The sequence below is a fragment of the Sycon ciliatum genome, chromosome 9, assembly GCF_964019385.1.
Source record: "Sycon ciliatum chromosome 9, ocSycCili1.1, whole genome shotgun sequence".
In the NCBI taxonomy this organism is placed as follows: Eukaryota; Metazoa; Porifera; class Calcarea; order Leucosolenida; family Sycettidae; genus Sycon; species Sycon ciliatum.
The window spans coordinates 10,692,325-10,711,031 of record NC_088651.1 but is presented as its reverse complement, the minus strand read 5'-3'; the positions used below and the strand labels follow the sequence as shown (position 1 = coordinate 10,711,031).

The 18,707-nt window shown below is 47.0% G+C and overlaps 1 protein-coding gene across 1 annotated transcript in view; it reads right to left on the bottom strand.

The window, feature by feature from the left end:
- LOC135824252 (fibrillin-2-like) overlaps nt 1-18,707 on the bottom strand; it is a 70,805-nt gene that overhangs the window by 17,087 nt on the left and 35,011 nt on the right. The window contains exons 14-23 of the mRNA XM_065336983.1: nt 16,337-16,831; nt 14,738-15,235; nt 12,339-12,821; nt 5,104-8,541; nt 4,141-4,536; nt 3,275-3,610; nt 2,755-2,831; nt 2,070-2,140; nt 1,032-1,225; nt 405-664 (exon numbers count right to left, since the gene is read on the bottom strand). Coding sequence (XP_065193055.1) covers nt 405-664; nt 1,032-1,225; nt 2,070-2,140; nt 2,755-2,831; nt 3,275-3,610; nt 4,141-4,536; nt 5,104-8,541; nt 12,339-12,821; nt 14,738-15,235; nt 16,337-16,831 — 6,248 coding nt within the window. The remainder of the gene's footprint in view (nt 1-404; nt 665-1,031; nt 1,226-2,069; nt 2,141-2,754; nt 2,832-3,274; nt 3,611-4,140; nt 4,537-5,103; nt 8,542-12,338; nt 12,822-14,737; nt 15,236-16,336; nt 16,832-18,707) is intronic.

The window sequence follows — 18,707 nt, the reverse complement described above, 5'->3', positions numbered from 1 at the left end:
CAAACCATGAGCGGTGAGGCTTTCTGATGACATCAAAATGGCATGATGATGTCATTGCAACAGCTGGAAGGAAGGATGCAGCTTTAACCTGTCTGAGTAGCGGCTCTGTCCCATTATGCATAGCACCCCTTTCCCTCCCCACCCCTCTCCCCGCTGCCACAAACCCACCCTCAGTGCCTAACAGATATCGACCTGTTGCACAATGACGTGATTTGTACAACCAACACCGTACACAACCACCTAGGCATGGCTTTGTGTATGTGTGTGTGTGTGTGTGTGTGTGTGTGTGTGTGTGTGTGTATGTGTGTGTGTGGGGGGGGGGGGGAACATTGCAATGCTGATCTTGGCGCACTCACATAGATTACTCATGCATTCTATGTTCGCCAAGTCCTTGTTTTACTCACGGATGAAATCATCTGTAGTTCTCTAGTGCTGGCTGAAGCGAATGGACAGTCACTGGTGTTAGCCATGGCCCATGTAGACATGAAGAACCCAGTGTTTGGGAGACTGGTGCGGGGACTGGAAAAGCACATACGCCTGGCAAACTGTGGTGCCTCATTCTCCACCACGATACCGCATGCTTGCACACTTGTTGTTCCCCGAACTGTCTCTGGCCAGACTACACTGCCCCGGAGATCAGTAGTGACATCAGCTGGGCATACATCTTGAGAAAGAGAAGAAAAAAGAACACACGCACACACACACACACATCTTCAAACATCAAGCCAGCAGTGGTCAGGATATCTGCCACCGCCAATTGATCCTCAGCAAGCTTCACAGTACACTCTCCTGTAGTCGACCATCTTCATTTTAAGGCTTGCTACAGCCATGCCCATGTCGGTGTAGTCCCCTCCCCCCCCCAACAAACACACAGAATACCTTTTCAGCCCCATTGCCATGTCCATATGCACACGTACACGAACGCACACCAGCATGCGCGCCAAGCACGCACACGCCATAATATCACGCAACTCGCAGCACACCCATTCCTGGTACCATCACTTTGCAAGCTTGCAGGCACCATCACTCACCATAGCTGAGCACAGACACTGAAGTAGCATCAAGTGTAGCAGGCGAGCTTCGTCCAGCCTGGATTTCTGTGACAAGATACAGGCGAAGGCGGTTAGCGAAAGAACCATTCGCTGGCAATGCAGATACGGAACTACTGGGCATCCGCACATCCATTTCCACAAAGACCAGGTTTTGCAGAGCAACTCCATTCGGACTGGACAAGGAGAGGATACAAATCAACATAATATAATTAACTTAGACCGATCATCCATACATTGCAACTGGTATTGGCGAAGCGAAAATATTTAGACTGATACCAACCACCTCATATGTGGGCGTATTTAGTGACCCAGCATCTTCTCACTCCACATATTGACCATTTGACGCCCATCGCCGGAGGCGATGATAGCGATGCTATAGCAGAAGCCATAGCAGCTTGTGCTGGGATTGCACCATTCAACAGCTTGCAAGGCTGAAGAATTGACCGCCACTATTCAGCCTGGTCTACACCACACAGCTATGAAGTGGCTTTTTTGGCCAGTGAATCCCTACTTTTTGGTCTTTTTCATTTTTTTCACGCACACACATCACACCACATACTCCGGCATGCACTGGCTGTTGGTAACCACCCAGGAGAATGAAAGAAAAGTCAGGAGGAGTCTGAGAAAGAGAAGAAAGACGTGTGTGACCATAATCAACGGGAATCGAACCCGCAACCTATCGATTGGAAATCGCTGCACATACCACTGCACCATATGGGACACACTCCACATATACTGGCACACACAGAGACATACACAGCAATAGCGACAAAACACAAATAAATGAAGTGTGGTTGGCCGCAGCCAGATGTGAACACGCCAGATGCCATATTTGCAACCGAAATGATTTCTCGCCGGCCGAGAACAATACAACTTCTCTAATGCGAGAATCTGCCAACTGGGTGATACCACATTGCATTACAGAGGTCTGCCTATACATGTATAGGGGGAATTGCATGCCATCGTGGATATTCATACATGACACAACGTGTCTCACTGAACCATCTGACAACTTACCTGAACTGCGTAACTTTTACAGATGGCAACTCAACAGACACGGACGGTATTGCCTGCAGCAGTTGTTCAAGCTGTGCATACAAATATAGCATTGATACAAAATACAAGAAACCCTCAGTTGAAGATTCTCAAAGGTAGTGTAGTGGTCAATCGCCATGTGCTTGGCATGTTCACACTAGTGTTCTGGCGTGTGTTTATATTTTATTTTTTTACGAGAGCCACGTAAACCCGTCATGTGTGAGCCATGAATAAGGGGAGTGGTGGCATGGTCTGGGATGCTCTGCCGACCTTGGGTCTCGGCTTCATCACAACCAGGCGCGCCAATAGAAGAGAGAGAGAGGAAGGGAGAGAGAGAGAGAGAGAGAGAGAGAGAGAGAGAGAGAAAGAGAGAGAGAGAGAGATACTCACCGCACAACGTTCTACAATCCTAGGCTACTTCATCCCTTTAATGGCTTATGGGGGGGGGGGGGGAGGGGAGAGATGGGAAGATATCTCTTGTAATGGTGTATTGCCACGCAGGACTGGAGAAGGTTGTGAGGTGAATATTTCTGCAACTCTACACTGTAATCTAACACAGACGCGTGACGGAAAGGACGGAATCAGTTTGGTGTGCGTCTGTGAACTAATGCAGAAAGTAGCGTTAGTGTGGATTCATGGTAGCACTACACAGCAATGCTGGTCTTACCGTTCGTTGTACGTCAGCACCCACACTGCTGCTTGACACTTCGCTGTAGTTGCCAGAAATCTTGAAGTCACTAGAATCTGAGACACAAAGCATGCGAGGTTTGTGGCTTAACATGTACGCAATACTTGGTACATGTAGTCAGTACATGTATATCGCAGTTTGCATGGTCAATGTTTGGTGCTCCCATCCAATATCAAGAAATGGCCCAAAACAGCAAGTTTCGATTGTCCGACTATATTCTCAGACATGCAATATAACGGTTGATGTGACTTGGGCAAGGCAGGGTTACAGCTTGTCAGCTGGACAGGTACTTTCCCAACACCACACAGTTACTGTATACATAGCCATTGACAGGGTTTTCAGTAATTAGTCTCTAGCGTTGACTTGGATTATCTTAGAGGGTAACAAGCACCCAAACCTGAGATGATAGGAGACCCCTTTCCCTTACAGCTACTTGGTAAACCGTAACAGTTACCTACATCATTCTGAGAAGGTGTTCTAATGGAAGCATTATACTTACCAAGTACATCAAGTTCTACATCGGAGTAGGAGCCCTGCAGGTTGGCTATATTGGTGGCGATACACCGGTATAGTCCACGATGGCAGTTCTGTACCTGGCCTATTACCAGAGTTGTTGTGCTGCTGCTGTCGCCCGTTACCGCGTACGGACACGATGAGTCGTATGCTGCACATCCATCTGCAGCCAGCGATGATGTCATGGTGATGTCATCATTGCTCAGCTTGCACCACCGCGGGGTAGCCTGCGGGTATCCTCTGTAGTTACATGTTATCCTGACTTCGGTGCTGGCAAAGACATTGCGCAATGTGGCCGGTAGGGGATCAACAGCAGCTGGCACTGCACACGAACAGAAGCAGAACAAAGGGACAGTGCTTTGTGCTGTAAAGTGTGTTTATCTAAAAGTGGCACTCTAAGTTTATGGCTCCTTGCTGGCATAGTGGTAGACTTACTAGTAACTGAGTAATGCAAAAAAAACCCAGTACATCTTGCATTGGTCCTCAAGTGCAATTCTTCCTTGCCACAGTTGGGACCAGAAAGTCGATAGTTATGTAGCTAGAAATTTGTGCACGTTTTACAAAAAAAGGACAGGTATACCATGGAGAATATATGGAGCAGTCCATCCCTAACCCAACATCTTGAACTTGAAGTAAGCTTTGAGCCTAATTCGGCCATGGTCGAGCTTTCAAAAGCCAGCAGGACCATTCTATCGGGATCAACTCCAGAGAACAGAGAGCACACACAAACAGTAGCATGTTCACACACGTATACACACACGTACACGTACACACACTCACACACACACACACACACATGCACACACACACACACACACACACACACACAAACATACACACACACACACTCACGGTAGCAGGTCGTTCCGTTTCCGGTGGTCCCGTTGAAGCATTCACAGCGGACTCCACCGGCAGTATTGACACATCTCGCTCTGGTTGGCACATCACAATCGTTCGCACCCGTTACACACTCATTGATGTCCACACAGCCATTGTGCCGATCTCCACTAAAACCAGACTGACATGTGCAGTCAAAACTACCTATAGTGTTCAGACAGTTGGAGTTTGGTGGACACACACTCACATCTGCTTGTCTACATTCATCTTCATCTGTACAATGTATTTCAGTGTTGACAGAGTCAGAGGTGGTGGACACATAGCCCTCGTCGCAGACACACTGGAATTGATCAACGCCGTCGCGACATTTGGAGTTTGCCGTGCAGTTGACATCAATGCAGTCGTCAATGTCTGCAACAGAATACAATACAGATACTGTATAGCAGGAAATTTTCGGACGGAATTTATTTTCGTACGATTTCGTACGCGGCCTCTTTTGTACTAAAATCCGTACTAAAATTTGTTCATGTGAAATTATGTACACTATACATGCATACTGCCTGCGAACACGTGCATTTAGCATGCAGCACTGTACGAAAATATAATCTGTACGAAAGGTCGAAATTCGGCTTTGTCCGAAAATATTTCCGTCCGAAAATTTCCTGCTATACAGTACATGCATACACAAACAATAGCCAAATATTCCTATACACAATGTCCACCATCATACAAATACTCTCGTACACAAGCCGACAGATTTACAGCCAGAAATAGAGACAGACAGACGGACACACACTCTCTCTATCTACAGTTCTCTCTCTCCACTCCCCCTTCCTCAACACACACACACACACCATATCACAAAATGCACATAGAAAGCAGCTGCTGAGAGCATTGATGCGCCCTGTATAACCACAACAAATTATCATGTACTCATTTCCCGTGAAATTTCCACCAGCTAACAACTTTCTGACTTACCCACTTGACAATTCTGGCCAGTAAAACCAGATTGGCATTGACATTGGTATGCATCCACCATGTCCATACAGACGGCATTATTGAGACAAGGCATTCCAAGACAGTCATCCACATTGACCTCACAGTGCACACCCGTAAAGCCAGGTAAGCACTGACAATTATAGCTGTTTACACTGACACTGCTACCACCACCACCACCGCTGTCCTGGGGAATCCCCTCCGGAACGCACACACCGCTGTTAAGGCATCTGGGCACGGTCAGTGCAGGATCTGTACACGAGTTGTTTACATTCTCACACAGCACACCAAAGTAGTCCAAAGAGCACGTGCATGCAAACCCGTCCGTCAGCTCCACACACGACTGGTTGTTTTGACATGGTTCACTGGCACACTCTAGTATGTCGGTGTTGCACAGCATGCCACTAAAACCCGGGAAGCAGTCACAGGAGAATGCGTTGACGGCATCATTACATGAACCATTCACACAGGGTGTGGACACACACTCATTGATGTCAACCGCACAAGTCAGACCCGTAAAGCCAGGAGTGCACGAACAGGTAAAGCCATCGACGTTGTCGTTACACGTGCCATTCACACAAGGCATGGAGAGACATTCGTTGATATTGACCTCACACAGCACACCTGTATAGCCTGCACTACATACACACTGGTAGCTGTTGACCTGGTCTACACACGTACCCTGCACACACGGATCAGACTCACACTCCTCAACATTGATCTCACATGTGAAACCGGTGAAGCCGCCATTGCAGACACACACGTATCCGTTAATGCCGTCTACACACGTTCCGTTATCGCACGGCGAGGAGAGACACTCGACGATATCAGTTTGGCATTGCAATCCAGTGAAACCTGGAATGCAGTCGCAGCGATACGCATTGACCAAGTCCGTGCATGTTGCATTGTTCACACACGGCGCGGACGTGCAGTGATCAATGTCATCCTCACATTGAAGTCCGGTGAATCCTGGTTCACACTCGCACCGATATGCGTTAACGAGGTCCACGCATGTAGCATTATTCTGACACGGAGCACTGCTACACTCCTCCACATTGACTTCACAGAAAACACCCGTATAGCCTGCTACACACGTGCATTCAAACCCATTCACCAGGTTTACACATGAGCCGTTATTGCCACACATCACGCCGAGACAGTCATCCACGTTTTGCTCACAGAACAGGCCAGAAAATCCCGGAGCACAGGTGCACGCATAGGAATTGACACCGTCCGTACACGTTGCTTGATTCAGACATGGATTCCCGGAGCAATCGTTAATGTCATTGCTACAGAGTGTGCCGTTGTAACCTGGATGACATTGACATTGGAAAGAGTTGATTTCATCCACACATGTGGCATTGTTCTGGCATGGTTCAGATGCACATTCATTGATATCGACATCACACAGTGCGCTAGTGAAACCAGTATTGCACTGGCATTCAAAGCCGGCGATTTGATCCACACATGTTCCATTGTTCTGACACGGAGCCGAGAGACATTCATCAATCGTCACACTACACTCTGGTCCTGTATATCCCGCAAAGCAAGTACATTGGAATCCACCATGAGTGTTGTCACAATTACCACCCAATCCTGAGCAGTTGTGAGCACCAGTTTGACATTCATCATTATCACTCTGACAACGTACACCCGAGAAGCCAGTCAAGCAGCTGCATGTGAATCCTGCAGTCTGATCGATGCAGGTACCATACACGCATGGACTTGAAGTACACTCATCAATATCAACATCACAGATTGGCCCCGTATAGCCGGGGAAGCACATGCATTCAAATCCACCGTCCAGGTTGATGCAGACACTGGTGTGGTTCGTGCAATTGTGCGTACCAAGCAGACATTCGTGAAGGTCGTTTTCACACAGAAGTCCAGTGTAACCACTGAAACACTCGCATGCATAGCCTGCGATCTGATCTCTACAAGAGCCATTGAAGCATGGCTCAGATGCACATTCGTCAATCTCAATGTCACAGTGTTGGCTGGTGAAACCGGCAGTGCAATTGCATGCATAGCCTGCTATCTGATCCCTACAGGAGCCATTGTTAAAGCACGGTTCGGACGAACATTCGTCGATCTCAATGACACAATGTGGACTGGTGAAACCTGCCGTGCAGTCGCATACATAGCCAGCGACCTGATCGCTACAAGTCCCGTTGTTGAGGCATGGCTCGGATGAACATTCGTCCATCTCAATATCACAATGTTGGCTGGTGAATCCGGCTGTGCAATCGCATACATAGCCAGCCCCCTGATCCCTACAGGTCCCGTTGATGCATGGCTCAGATGCACATTCGTCAGTCTCAATGTCACACATTGGCCCTGCATACCCGGGAAAGCAAGCACATTCAAATCCACCGAACGTGTTGCTACAGTTGCCACCTAACCCTGAGCAGTTGTGAACGCCCGTCAAGCACTCATCAAGATCACTCTGACATCGCGAGCCAGTGTACCCGCTTGAACAGTTGCAGGCGTACCCAGCAACTAGATCCATACAAGAGCCATTGAAACAGGGCATTGACAGGCATTCGTCGATATTGACCTCACACACTGAGCCTGTGTATCCGGCGAAGCACATGCAGTCGAATCCGCCGTCAAAGTTGACACACTCACTGGCATTGTTTGTGCAGTTGTGTGTACCGAGTAGACACTCGTGTATATCGTGCTCGCAATGCAAGCCATTGAAGCCGCTGATGCAGTCGCAAAGATATCCCGCTATCTGATCCATGCAAGTACCGTGGATACAGGGACTGGAAGAGCATTCGTCAACTTCAATATCACAGATCGGTCCAGTGTACCCCGCCGAGCAAGAACACTGGAATCCCCCGTCGGTGTTGACACAGCTGCTGGTGTTTGCGGAGCAGTTGTTGTGAGTCGGTACTGAGCATTCATCTATGTCATGTTGGCACTGCAGGCCGGTGAAACCAGGCAAACAGTGACACATGTAGCTGCCCACATGGTCAGAGCATGAGCCATTCCACCGGCACGGCTCAGAGAGACATTCGTTCACATCAATATCACACACGACTCCTGTGTAGCCGGCGAAGCAGGCGCACTCGAATCCGCCGTCCACGTTGACACAACTGCTGGTACCGTTTGTACAGTTGTCCAGCTGTTGCTCACACTCGTTTACGTCACTCGCACACCGTGATCCCGTATAGCCGCTGTAGCAATCACACTCATACTTGGCCACTAGGTCCCGGCAGGAACCGTTGAAGCAAGGACCAGACAGACACTCGTCAATGTCGACATCACAAAGCTGGCCCGTGTATCCGGCAAAACAGGCGCATTCAAATCCACCGTCCGTGTTCACACAGCTGCTAGAGGCACTAGTACAGTTATTAGTGGTGTTGCTGCTGCTGTTGCTGACACACTCGTCAATGTCCAGGCAAGCTGTGCCATTTCCTGCAGACCATAAAGAGCATCAAGAAGCAGTGCATGATACAGTGCTGTTGGGTGACATTTCCAGATTTTTTTCACATCACATTGTACATACTTCCTCCGTTAACAAAAACTTCGTGATGGATTTTGATGGATATGAAAACCCTTAGAACAGGTCAAGAACAGTTTACATCGACTGCAAATCACCGGAGGAAGGTGATTCAGCCTATGTACAGCGTCGTTACAAGAAAAACTGTTCGCGGAATGAGCAGAGAGTTCAGTTTGCGTCGCTTTCGCTCGACTCATTTTTGACGTGCGTCGCTGTCGTCATCTGCTTCATGCGAGCCGTCATCTGATGCACGCGAGTCGTCATCTCTCTCGAGTCGTTGTTCAGCTCGTTTCAGCCCTGCCTCGGCTTCTTTGATCACACTCCGCTGACCTTGATGTCGCCGTCGTTCAAGTAACTTGGCTTTCAAGCTGCGTGATCCGCCGCAATGGCGATTACTCGTTTCCACCAGGGAGTTGTGAAAAACATTTTACGACTCCCTGGTTTTATCTTCGCTCTCCAGAACTTCGCGAAACGAGGAGTAAGGGCACAGCCAAACTGATTCCATTTTCTCTAATGGATACCCCTGCCAGCACTGAACGGCACCGGCTAGCAAGTCCAGTCGACTTTCTTTAGCCATGAGACTTGCATCGGACTGCAGACTTCTGAAAGAATGCATGGTCATCAGCATTCGAATCTGGGCTTTGTGCAGGTTGAACAAGAACTTGAGTTCAGAATTAATTTCGTTGAGCCATACGATCGGAGCAGCTCCTTGTTCACTGGCTCATTGTGTGGGCTCGCTGCTCCGTGTTGTCGCTCTCTATTGCTCTCCAACTAACTTACTTAGTGCTCAAGTGGTAGAGAAGCCAAGCAGCGCAATATCCCATCGGAGAAGTGTTATTTCAGTTTCGCTCGCCATGACTGTCATCACGTATGTTTCCAAAGCGCAACTATCGATTTCGCTCGGCTTGTTGTGAAAGGTCGCTTTCCTTGCATCATACCTCTTTCATGGCATGCCAGGGAAGGCCAAGAAAGTGATTGCGACTCATTTCACGTCAGGTTTTGCCCAAGTCAGCCCCTCAAAAATCCATCACGAAGTTTTTTATCACATTGCACATACCTACGAAAGAAGGGGAGACAAAACGAAGACGAAACAAAAAAGACAACAATGGGTGTGTAGGCGCTACATGAGCTGCGCTAGTGAGATGCAGTGGACTCCCCCGACCAAGGGTCTCGGGATCGGCGTACACAGCAAGCACCATGGGAGAGGGGGGGGGGGGCGAGAGGAATGGCGGAGAGAGAGAGAGAGAGAGAGAGAGAGAGAGAGAGAGAGATGGGATAGTTGGCTCCATTGTCATTCGCAAAGGAGACTCGGTCTCTTCATTGTGTGCATCGTATTCGGGAAAACTCCCATGGGTTTGGATTGGCATGCTGTCATATCTATTAGGCCATCATTTTTTATATCTATGTTTCGCGTCGTCCGCACGCATACATTTTGATTTTTTTCGGAAAAAAAAATTGAACATGCACAGTGAGTGTACGATCGTGCGAGTCATCAGTGTGAACTGGTTGCATACGGCGAAGGTGGGATTCAGAATTGCCCTCGAGGCCAGCGTTGATAGATCGTTTGTTCTGCATCTGCGAGCAGAATTCTTTGAGCTTACAACAGACCGCAACAATCGCCTCAAGCTGAGAGGATGCGTCGTTTCGGAGCTCTTTGCACCGCTGCTGAAGGCTGAGTACAATAATCCAGCGAAGCATGGGCACCAACGGTTGCCTCCTCTGTCCAAAGTGAATATTTACTCTTGCTGATAACCCAGATTTTGTGCTTTGATGTACGATTTTTCTTTCGAATGTACACCATGCACGAGCTATTGTCAATAGGCTATGTAGTATGTGTAGTGCTATACACCTCTGATGATCCTTTTTTTATTATTTTGCAACTTTTTATTTCTTTCCACCTCTCGCATATGATTCTGGAAGTTGAACTGATGCGAAACATAGATATAAAAAATGATGGCCTTATTGGAACAAGCACATGTTTTAAAATCTATAGTAAGTCTACAAATTTTGGGCAAGTTCAAATTTCGGCCTCCCAGGGAGAAAAACACCTTTCAGCCGCATTTGAATTCCAGTCTGTTCTGCTGTTGCTTGTATACACCGTCACACTGAATCTTGCAAAACAAAAGGCTGCAGGAAATTTTAGGTAAAAATGCCCGGGCCGAAAATAGCCGAAAATAAAAATATGCGTATTCACAAGTTTGAGGCAAAACTTGATGCAAACGGAAAGTCTGAAGAAAAAATCGACAGTCTCCACGAGGGCTAAAAATGCACCGAATGTTAAATGTTACTTGCAGTAAGCCTCAGTTACCAGGGGTCTGACAGGCTGCCCCACACACAAGTTGTATCTTCAACTTATCTACCCTGGTGCACCGGTGATAAGCTCATTTTGTTCATTGCAATTAGAGCCTGCTGGATTAGATGCCTTGAGGCGGTTTAAAAAATGCTAGGTTTTCATAAGATGTCATTGCGGTTAACCCTTTACCATCCGACCAAAATTCCCCAGCAGTCCCAAATGCAATAATTCTCACCTCATTCTGAGAATATCTTCGGTTCTAATCAACCATTTTTCACAATCTTGGGCATTCTGGAAAGCTCTCCACAAGCTGCGTACATTGAGCTCAAACAGGACACTACCAAGACCACATATCAAGCACCAGGGAGCTTCAAATACACCCCATCGCTGGATATACGAGGAAATTCTCTCCTCGCCAGCCATTTCTCGCTCCTTCATCGTAAACATTCCAATTTTTTTTGCTTGAGTTCCTTTTCATGCTGCCCACGCGCTCAAAGCATGCCAAAGTGACTCAGCATGTCAGGAGAGGGGAAAATCCCCGCTCAAGGTCAGTCACTCGGAAAGAAATTCGACTTTTGCCGTAGCTGAAATGTCGAGCAAAATATCATTGGAATGCGACATCACAGCTCTTTACCGATTGATGCAATGGAAAGCTGGGTTCTTCGGCTTCTTCCTAGATATTTAGTTCTTTACATTCCGACAAGAATCGATCGAGTTACGAATGTTTTAGTGTATGCATGTCCATCGATCTCTAGAGATCGATTCAAGTACGCACGGATGGTAAAGGGTTAATTTGGCCAGTCCTTCTGAGATCCACTGACAAAAAATGAACAAGACCCAAACTGCTAGCTGCTTGGGGATAGAGGAAAACTTCAAAAAAATAGTTTCACGAACCATATTATCCAGAGTGCAAGCCACGCTGGAGTACCCCGCACCCATATGTTTTTGACATGAAATACAGACATCTAGCAAATATCTCACGTTTCATCCGTACTAGTTTGTACGTGAAGTGTGTGGGTACAGTGAGGGCTGCGTCCCAGCCACCTGTGTGGATTCACAGGAAGTGGAGACCCCCTTGACTTAGGCCTCGGCCTTTGGTTAATCCATAAATAAAAAAATAAAAATATAAAGTTTGAGTTATGAAGTCTGAAGAAAATGTTGAACAGTCTCTGCTGGGATGACGACTACACCATAGCTCAGTGGTTAGAGCATGGCTGGCTACAAGCGAGGGTCCCTGGCTCGAGTCCTGGTGGTGACAGTCAATTTTTTCTTCAGACTTTTCCCGTTTGTGTCTTGCCCTCGAACCAGTTAATATTTCATTCGGCTATTATAGTTTAAGCCGTATTGGACTTTTTGGAGTGAATTACAAATGTTTGAAGTACGGTACGTACTCTTGAAAATACGGTAAACTAGACTCACCATAAAATCCAGCTGGACAGACGTCACATTCTGTGCCATTGCCCATAAAACCGTCAATACATTCACACGTGTAGGATCCATTTGTGTTGGAGCAGGTAGCTGTGAGCAGTGCACACTGATGTGGACCATCGGTACATTCGTTTTCATCAAGACATGTCACACCATCACCACGGAAACCATTTAAACATGTGCATTCGTAGCAGCCGGCAGTGTTTGTGCAGATAGCGTTGACACTGCAGTTGTTCACTCCTGTAGCGTTGCTCCTGCTGCTGCTGTTGAAGCTGGTAGTACATTCGTCAATGTCTTGACAGGCTGTATGTGTGACTGCCTCATAGCCAGCAAGACACTGACACAAAAAACCGGGTACGGTGTTCACGCAGACAGTGTTTTCACTGCAGCTGTCACTACTGCTGCTCATGCTATTGTCGCTGTTGCTGCTGTTGCTCACACACTCGTCAATGTCCAGACAAGCTGTGCCATTACCTACAGACCGCACAAAAAAAGCATAGAGCAGCCATGCTGGGATACACACCGTGCTTTTCAGAGTATAAGCCGCACTTTGAGCACTCAATATTCACCCAAAAAAGGGGGTGCGGCTTATACTCCGATGATCAAATTAACGGTGATTCATAGAATAGATGTCTTTATTTCGTGGGGAAAATGGGGGTGCGACTTATACCCCAGCGCGGCTTATACCCCAGTGTGGCTTATACCCCAGTGCGGCTTATACCCCAGTGTGGCTTATACCCCAGTGCGGCTTATACCCCAGTGTGGCTTATACCCCAGTGCGGCTTATACCCCAGTGTGGCTTATACCCCAGTGTGGCTCATACACCAGTGTGGCTTATACCCCAGTGCGGCTTATACCCCGGAAAATAACGTAGGTGGGTGACATTTCTAGATGGGATACTTGGCCCCATGGTCATTTAGAAGGTGGCCCAGTCTGTTCATTGTGTATGTCATATTTGGGAAAATTTCCATGGGTTTCGGTTGGCATGCTGTGATATCCATCTATGTTAGGACAAGCACATGTTAAAAATCTACTTCAAGTCTGCAAATTTTCGGCACGTTTACATTTCGACCTTCCCGCAGGTCAAAAACACATTTCAGCTGCAATGAAACTTCAGCCTGTACTGCTGCTGCCTGTATGCACTATTGCACTGAACTTTGGAAAGGAACATTCCTGTCACAACAATTCTAGGTCAAAAATTCCCTGGCCGAAAATTGCCGAAAATATAGATGCGCCAGATATTTGTCGACTTATGGGTCATCCGTGAATACCGATATTTATTTAGAAACAAAAACTAGTCCTTTCTCTTCAACCCCCCCCCCCCTCTCCCCCTCTCCGAGAAACAAATACATACAAACGGTACATAGAATCGATATTATTTTCTTTTTTTCTGGACGTGCCCACACATACAAACTGTGCATCGATATTTTTTTGAGAAACGAACAGGCGCTCAACCTCCTCCCCCCCTAAACGACTAGTTTTCGTTTCTATATAAATATCTATATTTACGGATGGCCCCTTACAGTATTCAAGGAAAAACTCCCATGGTTCGGGTGTGTAGGTTGTGATATCTATATTTGGACAAGCACATTTTGAAATCTAAGCCTCAGCTAGCAGGGGTCCATCGCCGTTGCGCCGCACGCAAGCTATATATGCAAGTTATCTACGCTATGCAGGCAGGCATAGTGGAATTGTCTAAGACCATTTTTGAGAAACAGAGGGTACCAGGTCCAAGTCCTGTTTGGAAGTGGAAGGAATTTTTCCAGCCGTGCTGCGACCCACAGCTAATTGGGAACTTGTGGCGTGGCGTGAGGAAAACATGGTTGCAGTGAATGAGATTCTCGGTCTTTGACCAGTTTCGTGTCGGGTCTGATCTACTCAGCTTCCACCGCTTTATGAGCTGCATTTGCACCTTGATCCATAGAGGGTGGTGGTGTTCCTGCGGATGCAGAAAACTCGGCCCCCAGCCGAGACTGACGCGAGCCGTGAAATTAATTATCTGCGATGGTGATAAGCTCAGGTTATGTTCGTTGCAACTAGAGCCACCTGCCTTGGATGCCTTGAAGCAATTTAAGTGCGGGAAAAGAAATCAAAACCCTTTTTGTGATGAACAGTTTTCTTGGTTTTACTAGTACCTTACACTTGGTAGAGAGTTGATTTGTAAAAAAATAGCGAAAAATGTCGGGGCCAATATGAAAATCTAAATTTTAGTTTCCAGCTACCTTAAATGTGCTTCCAGCTACCTTAAATGTGCGTTGTTTTTACAAGATTTCACCGTGGTTATAGTTTCTTCAAAAGAAATAGTTTCACATACAATATTTTCCGGAACAAGAGTTACGAGTATTTAAAGTGCGGCTTATACTCCAGAAAATACGGCAAACTAGACTCACCATAAAATCCAGCTGGACAGACCTCACATACTGTGCCATTGCCCATAAAACCATCAATACATTCACATGTGTAGGATCCATTTGTGTTGGAGCAGGTAGCTGTGAGCAGTGCACACTGATGTGGACCATCGGTACATTCGTTTTCATCAAGACATGTCACACCATCACCATGGTAACCATTTAAACATGTGCATTCATAGCAGCCGGCAGTGTTTGTGCAGATAGCGTTGACACTGCAGTTGTTCACTCCTGTAGCGTTGCTGCTGCTGCTGCTGTTGAAGCTGGTAGTACATTCGTCAATGTCTTGACAGGCTGTATGTGTGACTGCCTCATAGCCAGCAAGACACTGACACAAAAAACCGGGTACGGTATTCACGCAGACGGTGTTTTCACCGCAGCTACTACTGTTGTTGTTGGCAGAACCGGTGGTGTTGCCAGTGGTGCTGGTGTTACTGTTGCTGACACACTCGTCAATGTCCAGACAAGCTGTGCCATTTCCTGCAGACCATACAAAAAGGAGCAGAGAGCGGCCGCGCTAGGATGCATACCGTATTTTTCAAAGTATAAGCCGCACTTTTGAACACTCAACATTCACCAAAAAAAGGGGTGCGGCTTATACTCCGATGATCAAATTATTGGTGATAAATAGGATAGATGTCTGTATTCCGTGTCAAAAAAAAATGGGAGTGCGACTTATACTCCAGAGCGGCTTATACTCCAGTGCGACTTATACTCCAGTGTGGCTTATACTCCAGTGTGGCTTATACTCCAGTGCAGTTTATACTCCAGTGCGGCTTATACTCCGGAAAATACTGTAGTGGGGTTAGATTTCTAGATGGGATAGTTGAGCCAATGGTCATTTAGAAGGTGACCCAGTCTGTTCATCGTGTACATCATATTAGGGGGAATTTCCCATAGGTTTGGGTTGGCATGCTGTGATATCTATATTTGGACATGCACATGTTAAAAATCTACTGTAAGTCTACAGATTTTCGGCAGGTTTACATTGCGACCTCCCCGCAGGTCAAAAACACATTTCAGCTGCAATGAAACTTCAGCCTGTACTGCTGCTACCTGTATGCACTGTCAAACTGAACCTTGAAAAACAAAATTTTGGTTGTGACAATTTGTTGGGGCAAAATGCCCAGGTCAAAAATAGCCGAAAGAATAATTATGCGACTTACAGTAAACCGCAGTTAGCAGGGGTCTGTCAGGCAGCCCCACTTGCAAGTTGTATCCGCAAGCTATCTGCCCTGGTGATAACAGATCACCTCACTATGTCCGTTGCAAAGAGAGCCATCTGACGTGGATGTCTTGAGGTGATTTAAAAGTCCTTTGTTTCCACAAGATTTCATTGCGGTTAGTTACTTCCAAAGGAATAGTTTCACCTGCTGTGTTTTATGCAGTACAAGCCCCACCCAGATATTTGTCACAAAAAAACAGACATCTACCCTGTAACATTGTTATTGCAGTGTTCATGTGACCAAGAGGGGTAAACAGCCAAAAAAATGTGACCATTGAAATATAAGCAGCACTGACTTTTTGGGGGCATTTACAGTGCGGCCTATAATCCAGAGAATACGATATACCTAAACTCACCATAGAATCCAGCTGGACAGACTTCACATACTGTGCCATTGCCCATATAACCATCAACACATTCACATGTGTAGGATCCATTTGTGTTGGTGCAGGTAGCTGTGAGCAGTGCACACTGATGTGGACCATCTGTACATTCGTTTTCATCAAGACATGTCACACCATTACCACGGTAACCATTTAAACATGTGCATTCATAGCAGCCGGCAGTGTTTGTGCAGATAGCGTTGGCACTGCAGTTGTTCACTCCTGTAGCGTTGCTGCTGCTGCTGCTGTTGAAGCTGGTAGTACATTCGTCAATGTCTTGACAGATTGTATGTGTGACTGCCTCATAGCCAGCAAGACACTGACACAAAAAACCGGGTACGGTGTTCACGCAGACAGTATTTTCACCACAGATGTCACTATTGCTGTTGTTGTTACTACTGCTACCATTGCTAGTGTTGTTGGTGTTTTTCACACACTCGTCAATGTCCAAACAAGTAGTGCCATTTCCTGCAGAAAAGACAAAGAATAAGATGATCAAGCATAGCAGAAGTTTTTGTTTTTTCACGGCTGAGCGTAGCGAAAGAGTGCAAAAAATAGATTTTCACTCACAAAATAATATGTTCGTGCTTTTGCTCTTGTTCTGCGCAACTCCGTTGAACCTGCCATCATAGTCTTTGTTTTTCCTTGTGGTAGTTGCAGTTGCCCGCCCACCCACCCTGGTTTCATGGGGGTCTTCCGCTGTTCTTCTTGATATTCTATGCCGACGTGTGTGGCTTAAGAGAGCATGTCTGAGAATACCAAAGTATGTGTGCAAGTGGATCTCTCCGATTTCGCTCAAAATTTGCAGGTAGGTTGCCTTTGGGGTGTGGATCGACTGTGCAAAGCCCTTGAAAAAGTTTCTGAAGGGAACCTTGAAATTTGCATACCCCTCAAAAATGGCCGAAATATCACATTATTTATGGGTCTAGAAACGAGTCACGCCACAGCGTATACGAACAAGCTATGAACAAAACTCCATCAAGCCAACATTGCCTCACCTTAGAAGAGTTCCTGGAGCAGTACCGCTTAGCCACGCCAGCATCCCAGAAGACGAGGTCCATCACCCCCTGACGCCACAAATGATCGTCTTGAAAATAGCCAATTTACAAGCGCTGGCAAAACAGCCAGCTACGTCCTCAATTGGCCAGAACTATACACCGGCAGATAGTAGAACACCTCTTCTAGCGCTGAGGACATGTCCCCCATCTTCCTTTTGGGGTTTTCTTGAAATAAACTATTTTGAATTTTTCCACTCGACCATGCTGAAATACGGCCAAAGTCATACCTGCGCAGGAAAGCTCGCCCCGTCGCGACGTCTCCTCAGCAATTTCTACTCCAACACTACTCCCAAGGCCGCAGAACAAAGTGTAGTTTTGACTCTGACAAGGAAAAGCAGCGGTGATCACTTGTCACTCCAAACGACAAGCTTCTCCTTGCGCCACCAATAATTTTTTGTGCGACTGTTGATGCAAAAGTGACTGAAGGCCTGAGCGCAGTTTTTGAATTTTATTGCAAGATGCACGGTGAAATCACGTGCCTTGTGACGCAAGAATGCCAAGTCGCGTGGCCCACGGCTCACGAGATTTCAGAGTCACCTTCGTCAAGTGCGCTTGTTACTCGCCTTGAACGCCCGGTGGTCTGGAAGTGATCCCACTTGTGTTGTTACTGCGCTCAAGAACACGCTGGGAGTGTTGTAGGCCTACGAACCGGGACTTTCCCTGACCATGTAGGTCGAAGACCAGTGAAATGATGATGAAATCACATTCTTTATGACGTAAGAAATCTCTCATGCAGTTCACGCGACAAGTGCGTGCAGTCAGTGCTACTCGCGTGCAGTCAACACAGGGACCGAGCTAGCCGCTTTTGTCGAGCATCGACATGAAAACAAGGGACTTTTACTGTTGGACTATGTTCGGGATTGCAGGAGGTATGTGTGAAAGACGAATAACTCTCCATGCTGTACGGGGCATATTTCAACGGCTTGCTGCCATTGCAACACTCCTAGGACAGTTTGTTGGGGTACTCAGCAGTTCAAGCAGGAAATGAAGCTCATCTTACCTCTGCCATCATGGTCTGTTCCGAGTAGCGTTCCAGGCACTTTCACGATCGTTGGGCGCGTATCGTGACGCAGGAAGCGTCATCCTACGTCACAGAGCACGCGATCTCACCGTGCATCTTGCAATAAAATTCAAAAACTGCGCTCAGGCCTTCAGTCACTTTTGCATCAACAGTCGCACAAAATTATTGGTGGCGCAAGGAGAAGCTTGTCGTTTGGAGTGACAAGTGATCACCGCTGCTTTTCCTTGTCAGAGTCAACACTATACTTTGTTCTGCGGCCTTGGGA